Below are 17,497 nucleotides of genomic sequence, written 5' to 3'. Positions count from 1 at the left end.
ACCTTCGTATCAATGGTTGTTTCTCAATTTAGGTGGTCATCATTGACGTCTTTCTTTCCCCCACTTTGTTATCTTCATAGTTGAGTAATTGCTGCGCCAGAGAAACCCTTCTATCTTCTTCCCACAAGCGTTAGACTGAGAAGTGAACAGAGAAAAGGCTGTGAGCCGCAACATCCAAAACAAACCATGATTGGTTGCAGCTCTGGTCCTACACCCTTCAATTCCCATCCACGAATCAGTTTTAATGCGAGAGAGATAGAGGGCCAGAGGAACCCTTTTTCTTTTCTTACCCTGCTGCAGCATTATGTGGCCCTACATACAGCCAGCCAGCCAGCCACCCCCATTAATTGGTTCCTTCCAACTTCAAACTAACACGGTAACGGCTTAAGTCTACCATTAGCAAATATTGTAAGGTTTCCACGCCCTTACAAAGAGTGTTTCGTTCTCCTTTTAACTGGTGTCGGATCTCACAAACACGGGGTATGATTCTACTCATTCCTTCCTCTGCCTCTCCTCTGCTCTGTGACCCATCAGCAATTAATTTAAAGAAGAAAGAAAAAAAAAACTCACTTGTTGTTGCAATGAAGCTGGAGCATTAATAAGCTCCAATAGCCCACAAAGTTGGTTGAAAAAAACAGCCTTGACTGCAAAATATTTCTTTGAGGAATTTCGTCGAACAGGTGGTGGGCAGAGTTGAAAATGATTAGAAAAACATGATGCAATAGGGCAGTGGGTGGGTTTCTGCAAGGCCTATGATTAGTGGGAGATAGTTAAATGATTAAAACAGAGATGGGTTCCTCTGTGTTTGAAGCAAATAAAAATAAGAAATTTTACTTGTCCGCCTACCATTTCTCTGTTAGCCGTGGAGCTACGATTCCATGTTGAGGATTGTTGGAAGGTATTTCTCCCGAGATTAAAGAAAAGATGAAATATTTTGATAGGACCAGTTCTTAGTCAGAAATATAGTGAAATCACTTTTCTATTCTTTTCCGTACCTGCGATTAAGTAAGTTTTTCACTTCTTAAGATATCCCGACCGTTAGCCCTTAAGCCATAATACCATATTGAGGATTGTTGCATTAGCTGATTTAAAAAATGATGGAATGATCATGAATTTACAAATACGAATCAATTCGACTTAACTGTAAGTAAATCTGAAAGATTCCTTCTTTCTCTGATCCTCAAGATTAATGATCGTTCATTGTCAGTAAATCCTCAACATTCATGAGAGTGAACTGGAAGTCAATCCTCAAGAGTCATTCTTTAACTTCTCTTGATCCTGAACCTTAGCAGCAGCTGAAAGAAAATCTTTTGTATCTCCATATAACTATAAAAGTTCGTAATCGCTTTTTCCCTAATAGCTGGAGCTTCAATCAAATATGCTGGATGTACATCTTCATCGAAATGAGGTCTGAAGTCTAAAGGAAAGCATTATCTTTTTTAAATTTATATAAGTAAATATTAAAAAAAAAAAAAAAAAAACTAATATTTTTATAGGTGTAAAATTTATCTAATAAAACTCAGTAAATCCATGAATTTTATAAATTTATTATATTTTTTCATACTATTAAATAGAAAGAAAAAAAATAATAATTATAGAAAGATTCTCTCCACTCACTTCGAGTTGTGTAATTTATTTTCTCTTTTTTCTCTTCATTATTTATTTTTTTTATTTTTAATTTTGATACTTTTTTTTAATTAAAAAAAAGAAAAAGAAAAAGAAAAGAACAAGCACTTGCATGAAAAATGTCGTATAAAAATATAAAAAAGTTAGTTATAGTGGAGAGGAATCATCAATAATAAGACTTGTGTTTACTCAATTATGCTTATTTTATTTATTTATTATTTTTAATTTTTAATTTTTAATTTTTTATAGGATTAAAGAGAGCGAGAGCTCATTAGACTTTAAATTTGATTCGACTCTCGAACTTGTTGAATTTATATGTGATAGTTATATGATTGATAGGCCGTGCAAAGTTTAACAAAACTTCTAAATTTTGAAGTTATCATTAAAATTTTAAATTAATATTCGTATCAATTTAAATTATAAATATTTTTAAAATTTTAATTTTCTTTGTAATAGGTTAACCATTAAATTATATCTCACCGAAATCTAAATTTTGATTTTGTTTCGAGTAAATTTAAAATTTTTAAAAATATTGGATACATCAATGACGTAATAAATATAAAATATAAAATTTTATTATAATAAAATTGAAAGTTTAAGAGTTTTAGATTTAACCCGTTCCTAAAAAAAATAATAGTCACCATCATTATTGAGTAGGCCCAATCCTACGAAGGCAAAAGTCCAAGCCTAACCCAAACCAAGCCTAGTGGAACTAAGACACTATTTGAGTCTAAGTCGGTTTGACTCGACCTCAGATAACTAGGCTCATGACCTAACCTTTGAGTTTGACTCATTTAGATCAACGTTTAGTCGACTTTGTTTGGACCTGTCTATTAAATTAATACAAAGAATATTAAATATTGATTTTTTAAATATATTTTTATTGAATTTATTTTATTATTTTTGTAATTTTATTGCATCTATGTGACAAAATTATTTGTATCAATTTTTTTTATTAAAAAGTAGTTTTTTTTAACACTTTTACAATTTTTATATTCGTTTAAACTATCCTACCAACAAAATTATAACAAAATACATTTAAAAATATTAAAAAGTGTACCTTTTTAATTTATAAAAATAGAATATACCAAAATTCTATAAATACGTATATATTTGGCTTGACCCATCAATAAGTTAATTGAAGCGTGTAGCCTATTTATTCGTATTAATTTAAACATATATCATCGATGAAGATGCTCATTTACATTATATATTATATTAGTGACTAAACTTTTGTAAGACTCAACTATCAAACATTCACAGTCATAATACATTACTTACATTAGTTATAAACCCAGATATTCTTAATTTTTACAATAATTTTAAAAGTATGGTAGGGTCAGTTTGCATTGTAACCCTATTTTCAAGTTAGTCGGGTTGACCCAACCAAAAAAACTAACCAATGAATCAACCCAAAATTTTTAGTTTTCAGAAAATTCAACCCAACTCGAAAAAAAAAAAAAAAAAAATCTAATTCGACCTAACAGTTAAGGTTTGAGTTGGGTAGTTCGGGTTGCTCAAGTTGGATAATATGAACATTGAATAAAAAATAAAAAATGATTTGTCTAATTTGTTGTTATTGAATTGATTGAATAATAATTTAGGAGATGTGACATTTTGAAAGCAATATGTAATAAAGATTTATAATTGAACATTTGAATATAAAGTTATGTAATCTTTGAAAATTAAAATTTTCGTTGGGAACAAATAATTTTGGGACCATTTAATAATTTATTTCGTATGTTTATTAAATTCTATTTAATATAATTTTTAAGAATTTTATTAAAAATATTATATAAATTAGCAAATTAATCCTCTTATTAATATTATTTTGACTATTTAGTATAAATTTTCTTATTAATCATTAATTATTTTTAGCAATTAAATTGAATTATTTAATTCTATTACCTTGAATTAATTAATTAGCGTTAATACTAAAAATATAATCTAACCTATTTTAGGCATCAACTAATTATTAATATTATGTTAATATTTTATATTTTAATATTCAAATATTTAATTGTTATTTCCATATACCAATTGGTGAAACAATTTTTTTTCATACCCTTAAATAACAATATAATTAAAAGTGCAAATTAAGGAGTTTTTTTTTTCTCTATTAAAAAAGATTAATCATTGAGCTAATATTCATCGATAAAACTAAAATTTGTTCTCGAGTAAATTATAGTCTTTAGATTCTTGACTTTCTCAAACTTGCTTATATTGTCGTTGCCGAAAGTTGGATTACAATCACAGAGGATCCATGTGACTGGATTAGATTGGACTAAGTTATTTTTGGTTGAGTCATTCTTAAAATAATAATAAAATAATAATAATAATAATAACAAACCCAAATTTCAAAATTTTAAAATTTCAATCCAATTAAAATTGAAAAAAAGAGAGAAAAAATTAACACATGTTTTCTTTATTTTATTTTATTTTATTATTTTTAAATTTTTTGGGTGCTTGTAAATGGGAATCCCTTATGGGAGGAATGAAAAGAACTAGAAAATAAATAAAAAAATAAAAATAAAATAATAATAATAATAATTGGAAATTAATATTTAGTAAGCAAGTTGTGAAGAGCATATTAAACCTCTAATTCTCTTTTTCCTCTCCAAATATCCCAAAGTATTCATTAAATTTTATTTATTCGACACCAAGAACCCTTTTTCTTATTAAAATATATTTTTGGTATTAAAAAAATCAAAGATATTTAAATGTTAATAAATTCAAGGGTTTTAATAATTGAAACAAATCTAAACTATTTGGATTTAGAAAAATCTAGAAGGATGGAATCTTGGGAATGAATTATTATAAAGTTTAGAATTGAATTAAAAAACATTAAAAGAAGTTATAATTAATAAATAATTAAAGATGATGACCCACTTATCTAAGTTTTGTAAATGAAAAGAAAATATTCCTTTCTTTGTATCATTTTCATGTATTCAGAAGCTATGGACCATCCAGTTGTATCCATCTAATGCCATTAAGAAGAAAGCGAAACATTCTTCCCCAAAGGGCTAACCACAGGGTTGATGATTACAAACTCATCTTCTTTCCCACTCAAATCTAGCCGTCCATTGTGCTTACTTTTTGTTCCATCATGGACCCCACCTCTGAATTTCAGGCCCTATCACTACCCATCCTCATTCAATGCTAACACTTTCCACTTAGCCAACCCTTTTTTTTTTTTTTTTTTTTTTTTTTTTTTTTTTTTTTTTTTTTTAAGGTTAGATTATAATTTCTGTCCTAAAATTCATATTTGCAATCTACTCAAATAAAATTCGATGAATGAAAATTTTATAAAATACAAATTGATCAAAGTTATACCTTGAAAGTTTAAGAATATATTATAATTCGTTTTAAATTTTAAAGACTAAATAGACACCAATATCAAAGTTGAAGAACTAAATTTACAATTATGACCCTAACCAAAATGTAAAAAACTACCACTTGAACTCAAAACTAGTTGATTCTTCCTCGAGGAATAGCAGTAGATTGGACATCTAAGGGTAAAACATTGTTTTGATGCGAGCCGCAAGAACAATACCAAATTTTAACAAATTCTGAATACTAGACATAATCTCAAAATAACAAGAGTCAAGATCGGTCAATGACACGATGGGGGATAAGCTTCATTGTCGAGAGGGAAACAGCCCAAATCACCAGCTAAGACCCATAAATGACTGACCATAATAGGTATTAAGTAAAAACACGAAGTTTCGATAGAAATGTTCAAATTCAATCCGAGCCATATAAACACAAAAAAAAAAAAAAAAAAAAGATCTGATATTTTTTTGCTGGGCCATATTTTGGGATCAATTTTCAGCTTTTTCTAACCAATCTATTTAAATATTTTTTAAAAAAGTTTATTTCAAATTTGCAGTCTTAAGTTTATTACCATTGACATCCTTCATTAAAACCTTATAAGATATCCGTGACTGATATAAAGCAACAAAATCCGATTTATGTCAAAACCCAATGATAGTAATACTATGGTAATAAGCTTTAATCAAAGAATATGAATGGAATGAAACTTTAAAAAGTATATATAAAATTGAACCTACAAAATATTCTTTTTTTTTTTTTTTTTTTGGTTATTTTTCTTTGTTGGGTGGCTTTAAAATTGAATTGTATCCCTCTAAGTAGTGGGCTGTAGCTTAGGAAGAATCCTCCAAGTAAGGTATTCTCCCTTTTTTGGGAGTATTTTTATCACAGAGGTACTCTACTTCGCCTTTGATGACCGAACAACCATTTACCATTTTGGAGATTCTAAATCCTCAGCATTCCCAATCTTAGAAGGTTTGGGCATTTTATGTGGAGGTTTTGGCTTATTCACTAAAATGGTATGTTATTAAGTTATTTGGGTAATTTTTTTACATTTATAGTCTAGATATTTTTCTTAGAACAAGAAACAAAAAAATGGTACCACCAAACCTTGCTTCTAATTTTTTTTTTCAATAAAAAAATAAATTAAAAGAGACAAGAAACCGTTACAAAATGCAATTATGCTTTTCCTTATTACAAAAGAGAACAAAAAAAAAAAAAAAAAAAAAAAAAAAAACTAGGAAACGTTCCAAAAGAAGCTCTTAGAAACTCATTTTCGTCCAACTCGAGCATAGTCAAAACTAAGCACGAAAAGGGTTTTTCAAACTCGATTACAAAAAAGTTTAACCTTATAAAAAAAAAAAAAATCAAATGGGACCAAAAGTCCAATAATCATAACATAAAAAGAATCTTACCTAACCATAAGAATGCTATAAAAATTCTTAATTGAAGCATATTACTAGTTGAGGATCAATTAATTGAGGTCAAATACAAGGTTTTAAAAACATTTTTTTCTCAATGAAAAATACTAAAAGTTAAATTAAAGGGTTATAAGAGGTAAGGTGGGAGAGAGGGGTGAGTGAGAAGGAGAAAGGGAAGGGGGTGCCCAAATCAATGCCCTTAAATAATGCCATCTTGCCTACTTTATTTATAATTCACTTTCCAATTAAAATCTCTAAGGACCAACATACTCTCCACACGTCCCATTCTTCGAAAACCCACGAGCACTCGACTCAGCCATTCCTTTTATTAATTCTTCTTAAAAATATTTTATATATACTTTTTTTTTAAAAAAAAAATTCTCTGCTAATACCGATGCAGTTAAGATATCATATCAAGGTCCACAGTCCTAAGACTACTAAGAGTTCAAGAAAATTAAACACTATATATTATATGAATAATTCTATATAGTAAAAAAAAAAAAAAAAAAAAAAAAAAGAAAAAACCTTTGTGGTATTTGTCGAACTGAAAAGAAAAAGGAAAAATGAAAAAAAGACTGGCAGTTATTTTAAGAAATTGACTAATAGGGGGTGAAGATAGAACAAATAAGTGGGACCCATCTAATCGTACCCATGAAATTTCATTTGTGGATTTCCAGCTGATAGGTCGCAGTTAAGAAGACCCTACCAAAGCTATGGGATCTCTTTCTATCTCTCTCTCTCCCCCTCAAATGGAAGTTCTTTGGACCATATGATTCAAAATCAAATTATAAGTTTGAATTTTTTTTTCAGTTTAGACTAGTCGAACATAGTTCAATAGATAAAAATATCAAAAATTAGATTAAAGGTTGGTCTAGAAAAAATAAAATGGATGAGGAAAAATGGAAGGTTTTTTTTGTTCCACTAGAAAAGGTCAACTTTGAAAAATAAAATAAAATAAGATGACAGGAATCAATCAAACCAGGAAATTTCCTAGGCTTATTATGTATTATACATAGACTTTTATTTTTGGAATTTTAAATATGAATCCTTAAATTGAAATTGGAAAAAGTTGAAGGTTAATGCAACTTTATTATGTGGGAAAAAAGATATATCTATATATCTATATATAAATATGAAACGTTAGTTGAGGGAAGGGGGTGGGCTAGAGGACTTAGGGAGATGAGCATATCCATTTTGTCCCTCAAAGAATAAAGGGCACTACAAATATTTTTAAAAGGAAGGGGAAAAGAAAAAAAGAATTGAGACCTACAAAGAATGATTCTCCATTGTAGAAAGATGCATTATATACAAGGAACCTCATCATTCCAACTTCACTCTTTTGAAGAAATCAATGAATGGAAAGAAAAAAAAAAAAAAAAAAAAAAAAAACAAAACAAAATTGAGAATAACCTTAGCTTCCCCTTCTCTTCCGCTCATACCCACAAATTTCAATGGAATGGAAGATTGAGGATTAAAGAAGCAAAATTCAGTTGCTCGAGGGATGGAAAAAAAATGGGGAAACAAGAATCCAAACAGCACTCTTATCAAAACTGGTTGAATGAATCCTCTTTGATTAAATCATTTCCCCAACCCAATAAAAAGCTTAAATCTCACTTCATAAAGATAAGAGAATTCCCAGTACTTAAATGCCACAACTATTCTCTCTCTTTCTCTGTCTATCTCCATCTCTCTCAACTTTATGTATGTAAAAATAATAAATGGGAGCTACTTTAAAGGGCAGAGGATAAAAGGAAGAAATTGGAAGGGAGTTTATAGGGAAATCGTGGTCCTATGGGCCAAAACTTTAGTTTAGGTGATAAATTTTTTTGTTTCTCAATTCACTTTTCGGGGGGTTTTTATTTTCCTCTTCCTCGGAATAAATTCTCTTACAGTTTTAAATTATTAATTAGTTTCTGGGAGTTATAGAATATTTTTTTGGGTTCTCCTTCTTTCTGCCCATTTAACAATGAAAATGGCATATTACCAATCATCTTTTCCCCCTATAGGAAACACCCATCATTGCTCCCAACAATCCTTTTCAACCTTAGAAACCTGAGCTTCTAAAAAGACTTAGAATTGGGTGTCTAATTCCCATTCTTCCATTTCTTCCTTTAATTTCTCAATGCTTCTTCAACTTAAATACCAGCCTTCATAATATCCTTTTCTCTCCCTCTTCTACTACTACCCCTCCATTTCTCTCTGCCCCTCTCTCTCTTTCTCTCTCTGCTTTTCCTTTTAGTTCCCATAAGGTCACAATGGATCCTTCCTCAACCAACTCTGTCAATGGCTTCTATACCTTTCTGACTCGAGGGATCGATGATCTTGAACGGGTTTACCTGTCGAATAATTTCATGTCAATCCAATTCCTTCAAAGGGTTCTTTCACTTCTCCGATCATTTCATTCCCAATTGACACTTCTTGTCCAAAAGCTTCATTTGCCTGTGGGGGAGAAGTGGCTGGATGAATATATGGATGAGAGTTCTAAGCTGTGGGACGCCTGTCATGTCCTCAAATCAGGCATTTCTGGCATCGAAAATTTCTACTCTGCTGGGTTCAATATCACTTCCTCTCTCGATACTCATCGCCATCTGAGTCCGCAACTTTCTCGTCAGGTCCATCTCAGAAATCATAATTGCTCGTGTCTTTGTTTGTTCTGTTATGTTTTATTTTGTTTGGAAGCATTGGGTTCAGAATCTAAGAGATTTTGAACTCTTGATATACAGGTGATTAGGGCAATATCAGGGTGTAGAAGGGAAGCGGTGGGATTGGAGGAGGAGAATCGGGCACTGATGGAAGCAAGAATTCAACCGCTATCTCTGAGGTTTGATGAGAAAGTATCGATCGAATCAAAACTGAACGGATTCAATGGATTCAGGGGAGTTCTGTACGCAATGAGAAATGTGAGCTCACTCCTCCTAATGATCTTGCTCTACGGGCTGGTTTACTGTTGGCCGGAATCGAACTTCGTAAGAGGGGGGTATGAAGGGTGTCTGTTTTTTGGTTCAGCTTTTATGATATCGACGGCGAGATTGCAGCAGAGAGTCGCCGGAGAAATCAACCAGATGAACGGGAGGCCTGGGATTTTGCTGTATGAGTTCAGGAGATCGAAGATGGCGATGGAGGAATTGAGGGCGGAATTGGAGAGGAGGGTGGGGATAGGGTCCCAGGGAGTGGTGGAATGGGAAACAGAGATTGGAATTAGAGAAACGTTTGAGAATTTGAGAGATTGTTTTGGGGTCCTGAGATCTGGAGCTGAAAATATTGTTTGCCAACTTGATGATTTCATTGATGAAATCGTTGAAGGCAGGAAGAAGCTTTTGGACTTTTGTAGCCACAGGTAGACAGATGTTGAAAAATATTGTAGTTGTTATGGTTCAAAGCCCAAAACGAAAAAAAAAAAGGAAAAAAAAAAAAAAAAAACAACAAGCAGAAGAATCAATGGATAGAGTTGTACCTTTTAACCCTCCTCTGCTTCCGTTTCCAGACTTCTCTTCAATCCTCTAAAAAGTAAAAACAATCAACAGATGAATATAGGGTCAAAAAAGAAATGAGAAACCCATAAATTAATGAATACTAAAAAGTATTATCAAATCTTTTCTAATTTTTTTATAGCAGAAATATCTAATCAAGCGTAATGTCAAGTAGATGAGAATATAAAATGAACAGGTAAACAGTAAAAACAACTTTACTACAACAGTATAAGCAACATCTTTGATTGTTTATTTGAATTGAGAATTTTGACTAGCTGACAAGTCAAAAAGATGACAGAAAATATTGCTTCATCTCAACATGTAATGTAACACCCAAGCCCAATAAGCCTGACCATGAACATGCAGAGTTTATGTATACATACAAGCATATTTGTGCAGAAAAGAAGAAAAGGAAAGTTGAGTGAACAAAAGGAATTGAATAAAAACGAAGAAGCTTCTTTGTAATTTTCAAAGACAGACATATGGGTCAATATTCCAAAACAAGAGGAAGAGGGGGAAAAATCCAAAAAATTTCACTTTCTTTTTGGGCGTTTAGTTTTCTAGTAGAACTGATGTCCCTCTCTCCAGTTCAGTTCAGGCTGAGAGGGAGGCGTCTTTTGATACTTTTAGTTGAGATAGTAAATATGACTAATCATTCTAGCGGTGAAAGAATGATGAAAAGTGGGGGCTTAGAGGGCTGTAAAAGGCAATGTGTACAGTGAGATTCCTGGTTTCCTTTTTTTTCATTTTTTTTTTTCAATATTTTATTTTTTTCCCGGAAAGCAACATCCTTTTCTTAACCCCAAGCTTTTGTCTGATTCGGTTCTCTTTGAAAGCTATGGAGTCTGATGATGAAAGTTCCTCTTTCACATCCTTCTTCTGACATCTCCTGACTCTCTTTCTCTCTACTAATTTTGGTTTATTCTTTTGCTGAGTTTTCTCGACGGGTTTTGAGGGAAACACAAATATAAACAATATAACATAAACACTGGAAAAAGAAAGCTGTGAATTGCTCACTTTGAACGTTGTAACTGTTTCTCATGCTTTTTGTCCCTTGCAGGCATTTCATGCATAGCCTGATTTAAAGGGTTCCAAAAAGAGTAAGCAAATTGCAACACGCAGATTAAAAGCAGACAAATAAATAAACAAAGGGTGGAGGAGGAAGGAAATAAACTAACCAGGCTTCGCTGTACTGTACTGTATTGTATTGTAATAGAGGCCAGCCGTCCAGAAAACAGGTTCTGGCCAACGCCTGATCGCAGACAGCTCTCTAGCCCTTTAAGCAAAGCACACTTTGCTTTTCAATAATCATCAGAAATAATGATTTTCATTTACTTCCCCGAGAACGAAAAAAGAAGAGAAAGATATTCCTCCTCAGACATTAATAATTAAGAATTTTAGTGTCGGTTTTCAGAGCATGCAACCCCAGATGAGACATCCCTATGCTTATAAACATGACTAGTTTGGAAACACTCGATCGTTTTCACTGTAACTTCATAATTACGAGATAAGCTGTAAAGAAGACACAGGCCAGCAAACGAATTGTAAGAGGCCACATAAATAGATATTCTTTTCTTTTTTTCCTCTTCTAAATTCCTTCCTGGGGAATAAATTAATTGAATTCCTTTCATGAGAATCAGAAAACACTGTGCATGACTTTGTATTATGTTTAATTTACACCACACAATTGAAAAATGTGAGAACGGAGAACTTCAAGAGCAAGCAAATGAAAGATCCATGTTATAATCTTGTTACCATGTTGAGCAATGCGAAGCCATGCAGTTGTGCATCTGGATCTCTAGAAAATTGGGTGTTAAATCCTCGCATACCATCCCTTGACTATGTAATTGTTATTTCAGTAACCATACTCAACATCAACTTTATACCACCAGCAATACCATAGATTTTGTTAAGATTCCCGCCAAATCTTCAAGTGCAAATCTGTAAATTTCATCAAACCACCTCGATGTCATATGGCAGAAATACCTATCTGAAAAACATGAAACCTCAATGGGCTATGCACAGTGGGTTATCCTAAGAAAAGAAACAGCTACAATACACGGATAAATCAATATAGTTAATACCAACAAATGACAAACTTATGGAATAAATTAAAAAAACAATACCCTTGACTACAACTTCTTTCAGTATAGAGTCATGAGCAAGGTTGCTATATAAGCAATGGAAGATGGGTTAATTTGAAACATCAAGAATATTCTACTTGTCCGGTTCTTACTGTAAATTCAATTTACATATACAAGTTGAATTCTTCATTTTACATGCTTAGTCTAAGGGTTTAGGTTTTTCTGTTATTCTACTAAAACAATAGCAACTTATTAGGAAGTTAACTCTGGTTATCTCTGCATAATCAGTCTATTTAAAGACCTGCAGAGAAAGCGTGTCAATGTGAGTAGATCCAAGACATTAATATTTTTCCAGTCTCCCACCGTTATCACATAGCAAAGGATAGAAAAAATGATGTATTGTATTCAGTCAACCCACAAAAACAATACACAACCTCATAATGTCTTATATCATGATTAAAAGTTTCCAGAAGTGATATAATTGTTTCAATACACACCTTATCATAACAGTTAATTGCTTTAGTGCAATTTAATCATCCAAAAGGAAATGTAATCCCAGTTGATGACAAAGTAGAAGGAGCAATAGTAAAACTATGATGGCTTTGATCATGCTGTCCGATCAGTATGCACATATAATACAGATCCGATAAGTATGCACATTGAAGTAATCTTTTCAATCCTAACTGTTTGTTACAAAGAAAATTTAAAGGAGACGGTACATAATTCCACAGGACGTGTGATTAGCATACAAAATTTGGGTCAAACTACAATATTAGCCCCTAAATTATAAAATTTTCAAGTTTTAGTCCCTTGCTTTAACAATTTTTATTCTTCTTCAAGCTTTTACATTGGTTACATAGTTACCCTTATAGTTGAAAGTTTTATTTCGTGACGGCACTATTATGGTGTTATCATGGAATGCTTATACCACTGTCCATTAGTGGGGAAAAGGAAAGGCCTACGTAGAATCCCATAACTTAAAATGTGGCTTTTTGAATCACTTAAAATTTTAAGAAAAATTCCTGTTTTAGGCAATGAGAAAAAAATTATACTTCAAAAAATCAATAAACTGAAATTCTATATACATACTCTTGTCATAATTTTACTTAGATCCGGACTCTTTCTTTAGACTTTCAATTCACTAAATCATAATTATAGTTATCGTTTAGTACTTCATTTTTTTTTCTTTAAATTTTTTCAACTTTGGTTCATTCAATTTAATGGATATACTTCTACAAGCATAACAATAACATTGTGGTTCCGATGGTAGATATCCAGTAAAATATGAAGAAAAGTTGACATGAACATGTGAAGGTTGGTGTGGTACCTTGAAATTATTTACTGCTCTGACTATATACAGAGAAACTAATGCAGTCCACGCCACACGGTACCATGCTAACTTTTTTTATTTTTTTATTTTTTATGACTATTTTACTGGCAAATTAATGTAAATGAATAAAATGATTCGTTTTTAAAAGGATTATAATGGAACATATTAAAATATGGGTATCAAAACATTAAAAATAGCTAACTACGGGGACTAGATTCTAAATTGAACTCTATTTTGTTGATTGAAAGAACTTCTTGGTTACATTAATATGTTAATTTGTTGAAGATCAATGCTAAGAAGAATGAAACCGAGACTAAGATCAACGCTAAATTTGAAGATCTTTTCAAGATCAGAGCGTCAAAGGAAACAGTGTCATGCATACTGCAACCAACTACCAAGACAAACACAGTACGTAGGACTGATCAACAAACATTAAAGCCTCAAAATCACAAACAAAGAATGAAAGAATCTCAACCATGGAGCTATGTTTCTTAAGTAGTAAGAAGTGTAAGATCACAGACATCCAAAATAAAGGCCGAACAAACCAAAAATTGATAGAGAATCACAGGAAATATTTTATACAGCTAAAACTTGAAGTTCTATCGTCAAATGTACTACGATCACTTGCATCATTAAACGCATAAGGCATAACGTAACCATAATGCCTCCATTTCCTATACTTTGCCATTTCGCGGCTACTTTACCTATCCTTATGCTCCGAAAAATTCAGCTTAACAGCATACTCATAGGTCTAACATTAAGATGACTCGATACTTCAGCAATCAGAATTCAAAGAGGCATTGAAAAATACTGAAAATCTACAATCCATAGTTCACTAGCTTCCAATTCCCGCAGCAAAAGAACAACATAATCGCTAACGAAACTTGCAGATTCAGAGAGGATATGGAAATTACCAGAAATTTGTAAATAATTTAAGGATTTTCAGCAGAGTTTCCAGGAGAACCTTCTAGTTCCATGGGAGCACGGCACAAGAAACGCCGCCAAAATCAGAGGACGAAAACGGAATAGGGGCGGGAATGGAGAAAGCACCGCGAAATCTGGAAAGCTTGCTTGAACCTCAGAGTTGGACTCAGGCCCAATATGAAAACCAGAAACTCTAGCCCAAACATAAGCCCAAGAAAGTTAGTGATAAAGCCCAATACGAATATTGGGCTTCGGCCCAATATAAAACTACAGAAGCTGAAACCCGAGCCCACGAAGAGAACTGGTAGAGCCCTCGACGGGGATTGATTGCGTGGCTCACTCCTCGTGCAATTGAGCTCTTCTAATGGAGTCGTCGTCTTCCTCGTTTTCATCTTTCGAGAATTCTCTTTCTCAATGGGACTATCTCAATCTATTCATACTACGCCCGATCCTTGCCGTCGTGTTCACGTTCTCCTTGATTTTTCTCGGTAATTTATTCTCCTTTCTCTTGATTGTTTCGTGCAATTCCTGTATTTCTGATGTCTATTTCTGGTTAGGTTTTGTAATCGGAAGTCCGATCTCTATTTCTGTAGTATTTATTTAATCCTGCGCTGCACTGTTAATTGGAGTGATTGCCTAGGTTGGTTTTTGGCGTGGAAGCTCGTTCTTGTTCATGTCCCTCTGGTGCAAGAAATTTTTGGTTTGCGTAAGAAATCCGTCAAACCGAAGCCTCCAACCCGCCGACTATCGAAATTTTATAATAATTTGGATTCCCAAACTTCAGCTTCTGGCTGGTGAGTTCTTTTTGTTGTCGTTGTTTTATACCTGCAATTTGTTTGCTAAGCTCATCTGGAATTGTTTACTAAGGTTTAACTGTCGAATGTGAAATTTGTACTCGTCTTGTGTTATTATACTTTTCTTCCATGTGAAATCTCATATCAGAAACTTGGTCACCTTGTAACTTAATTACATGGAAGGGGAAAAAAGTACAAAAATCAACGCCACTCATGAAGAGTCGCTATGTTGGTTTCTTTCATCTGCTGGAAGATTCTTCTTGTCGTGTATTATGTGCTTGAGGTGATCGGTATAATATAGATGTTTGTGTGTCCTGCTTCATGCAATACCGAGTATAGAAGGGAAGATCATGATAACATTATCATTTTCTTAGAGAATATTATCTCTGCATGTTTTATTTTGCCTTGCCTGCCCATGTGTCTGCGTTTAGGGCGCAAATATGAGCATGTAGACCGTATTCTTTTGTTAAACAATTTCAAGTATACTGCTTTTGGGCTCCCAATGTGGCACGAGTTTGGGTTTTCTTAATATTTAGATATCCAGAATAGGCTTTAGAACATATGATTACAAGAACACCTTTGGATTTTCTGTGACATAGATAAAATCCTCAACTTTATTTACTAAAGATAGAATTTTGAACTCAATCTTTTGTCATCCATCTTGCAACCAATTCGGTTGTGAAACGAACGAACCATCTTCCTCCCACATGCCCCATCTTGGAGTCTACCATTACCATGTGCACATTACAACTTATCTACCAGCCAATCTTGGTCGTGCACTTATCTTGCCTACCACCTTTGTGAAATCCCACATCGGTTGGGGAAGAGAACAAAACATTCTTTATAAGGGTGTGGAAACCTCTCCCTAGTAGATGCCTTTTAAAACTTTGAGGGGGGAAGCCTGGAAGGGAAAATCCAAAGAGGACAATTTTGGCTACCGGTGGATTTGGGCTGTTATAATCTTGCAACTCATCTCGTCACTGTTTCCTCCGTGGCTTTCACAATCATTTCCCTATCACTATTCTTTTGCTGTGCTCTCTTTCCCAAATTTCAACATCTCTCAGTCTAGCCAATACCTTTTTGTATAGGAATAAAGGTAGTTTCACTAAGCAAAAAACTGACGCTTGTATTCAGTAAAAAGTAGATCAAAGTCTTATACCATTCTTTTTTGGGTTTCTTCCGTTGAAATCCCTCATTTTTCACTTCTATGTTGTTCCCGGTGATGACACTTCTTCCAAGATGATGTTTTTACTGATAAATGTTATCTGATCACCCATGGGTATTTGTTGGATAGTGCAGAAACAACTAAATTTTGGCCTCAGTAATAGATAGGTTTTCTGTTGACAGATGTATGTTTTGAGCTTGGAGGCCATCTTAACTGAAATGCAGAACGTAAACCCAAAAGAAATAATGCAGTATTGGCCAATTGTTTGCGAGGACAAATTTAAAAGGCCCCTTTCAAGCTTGAGATGTGTATAGCTCATAGTGAAAGTTCATTTAGGAATGCACGTTTTCTGCCACAACGACGTTCTGACAGAAAATAGGACTAATTACATCTATTAAACTACTCATGTATATAGTACAAGTTTTAAGTCGATTGGGAATTACTTCTCAAGTGCTTAAAACTACTTAAAAAGTTGTTCCAAACAAGCCCTTTTAATGCTTGAACAATGTCAAGATCTTGACCACCCAGCCTTGATGATTTGTTGGAATGAACCGTAATTATGGTTGCTATAGCCTTGATGATTTTTAAAATTGTTTTTCAGATGACTGTGATGGTGATTACCTCATCGAGTTCTGACATGAGCAATGGCTTATGCTTTGTTTTATTGTGACTGTAAATTCGGGTTACTCGAGTTCTTCAAGTTGTATATATTCACCTCTCTTCTCAATTTCAAAGTCTTTACTCTTTTCATTGTTACCTGTAAATTCGGGTTACTTGTATTTGTTGGACTAGTTATGGCTATTTTATCTTCATAAAGTTTTTTCTTTTTCATTATTAATTGAGTTCATTCTTAAAGAAACTGTGAATAGTAATTATTCGAAAAGTCGGGCTGTTACGGTACATTGAGTGTGATTATGGGTTTTGTCGTCATTTGGATTGGTGTGGAGTGCTCTAGTTTGTGAGTTTCCCAGGTTGGTCTAGTAATTAGGGGTCGGCTTGAGATTGATTGAAAAGGCAGTCCAGGGGTCGGCTTGAGATTGATTGAAAAGGCAGTCCAGGGGTCGGCTTGAGATTGATTGAAAAGGCAGTCCAGCCGCCCCTCTCCCTAGTCACCTACCTACTCGTGCTCGTAGCTCAATCGGAGTTCGACGAGTGTGGTCCGGCTAAAAAACATAAATCGTCCGTTTCGACGTGATACATGGCGGAAATAGCTTGATGTTATAGCATAGTCTTGCCAAGGCTGAGGTTTAGGGTGCAAGTCCCTCCTTCCGCTCAAGGCTTCGTCAACCCAGGAGATTGGGTTGATCCAAGTCTTTTATTATTTCTACCCTTGAAATCTTGTCTTTCCAATAC

At 33.3% G+C, this 17,497-nt stretch overlaps 2 protein-coding genes and 1 long non-coding RNA gene across 8 annotated transcripts; 2 read left to right on the top strand and 1 right to left on the bottom strand.

Annotated features, from left to right (window-relative positions):
* Positions 1-8,460: 8,460 nt before the first annotated feature.
* On the top strand, positions 8,461-9,812 carry LOC111804692 (uncharacterized). Its single transcript, XM_023689445.2, has 2 exons — positions 8,461-8,989; positions 9,101-9,812. The coding sequence occupies exons 1-2, from the start codon at positions 8,633-8,635 to the stop codon at positions 9,716-9,718; spliced, it is 975 nt and encodes a 324-aa protein (XP_023545213.2). The 5' UTR covers positions 8,461-8,632; the 3' UTR covers positions 9,719-9,812.
* Positions 9,639-14,388, bottom strand: LOC147790082 (uncharacterized). Of its 5 annotated transcripts, none has more exons than XR_015422922.1 (5): positions 14,176-14,388; positions 11,603-11,837; positions 11,026-11,139; positions 10,865-10,923; positions 9,639-9,877 (listed from the first exon to the last, which is right to left on the bottom strand). It is a non-coding gene; the product is annotated as an uncharacterized LOC147790082 (long non-coding RNA). The 5 variants fall into 5 exon arrangements; XR_015422923.1 differs by having other exon boundaries at positions 11,603-11,788; XR_015422925.1 differs by having other exon boundaries at positions 11,026-11,144; positions 14,176-14,336.
* Positions 14,389-14,492: 104 nt separating this feature from the next.
* On the top strand, positions 14,493-16,978 carry LOC111804995 (uncharacterized). Of its 2 annotated transcripts, none has more exons than XM_023689846.2 (3): positions 14,493-14,673; positions 14,826-14,979; positions 16,327-16,691. In XM_023689846.2, coding segments are annotated over exons 1-3 (279 nt in total). In that variant the 5' UTR covers positions 14,493-14,549; the 3' UTR covers positions 16,328-16,691. The 2 variants fall into 2 exon arrangements, with proteins under 2 accessions (XP_023545614.2, XP_023545613.2); XM_023689845.2 differs by lacking the exon at positions 16,327-16,691 and adding an exon at positions 16,746-16,978 and having other exon boundaries at positions 14,498-14,673.
* The last annotated feature ends 519 nt before the right edge of the window (positions 16,979-17,497 follow it).

This window comes from Cucurbita pepo, chromosome 11, assembly GCF_057944985.1.
Source record: "Cucurbita pepo subsp. pepo isolate OVF chromosome 11, ASM5794498v1, whole genome shotgun sequence".
Classification (NCBI taxonomy): domain Eukaryota; kingdom Viridiplantae; phylum Streptophyta; class Magnoliopsida; order Cucurbitales; family Cucurbitaceae; genus Cucurbita; species Cucurbita pepo.
Note: the sequence above shows the minus strand (reverse complement) of the source record. Positions and strands in the feature narration are given on the sequence as shown.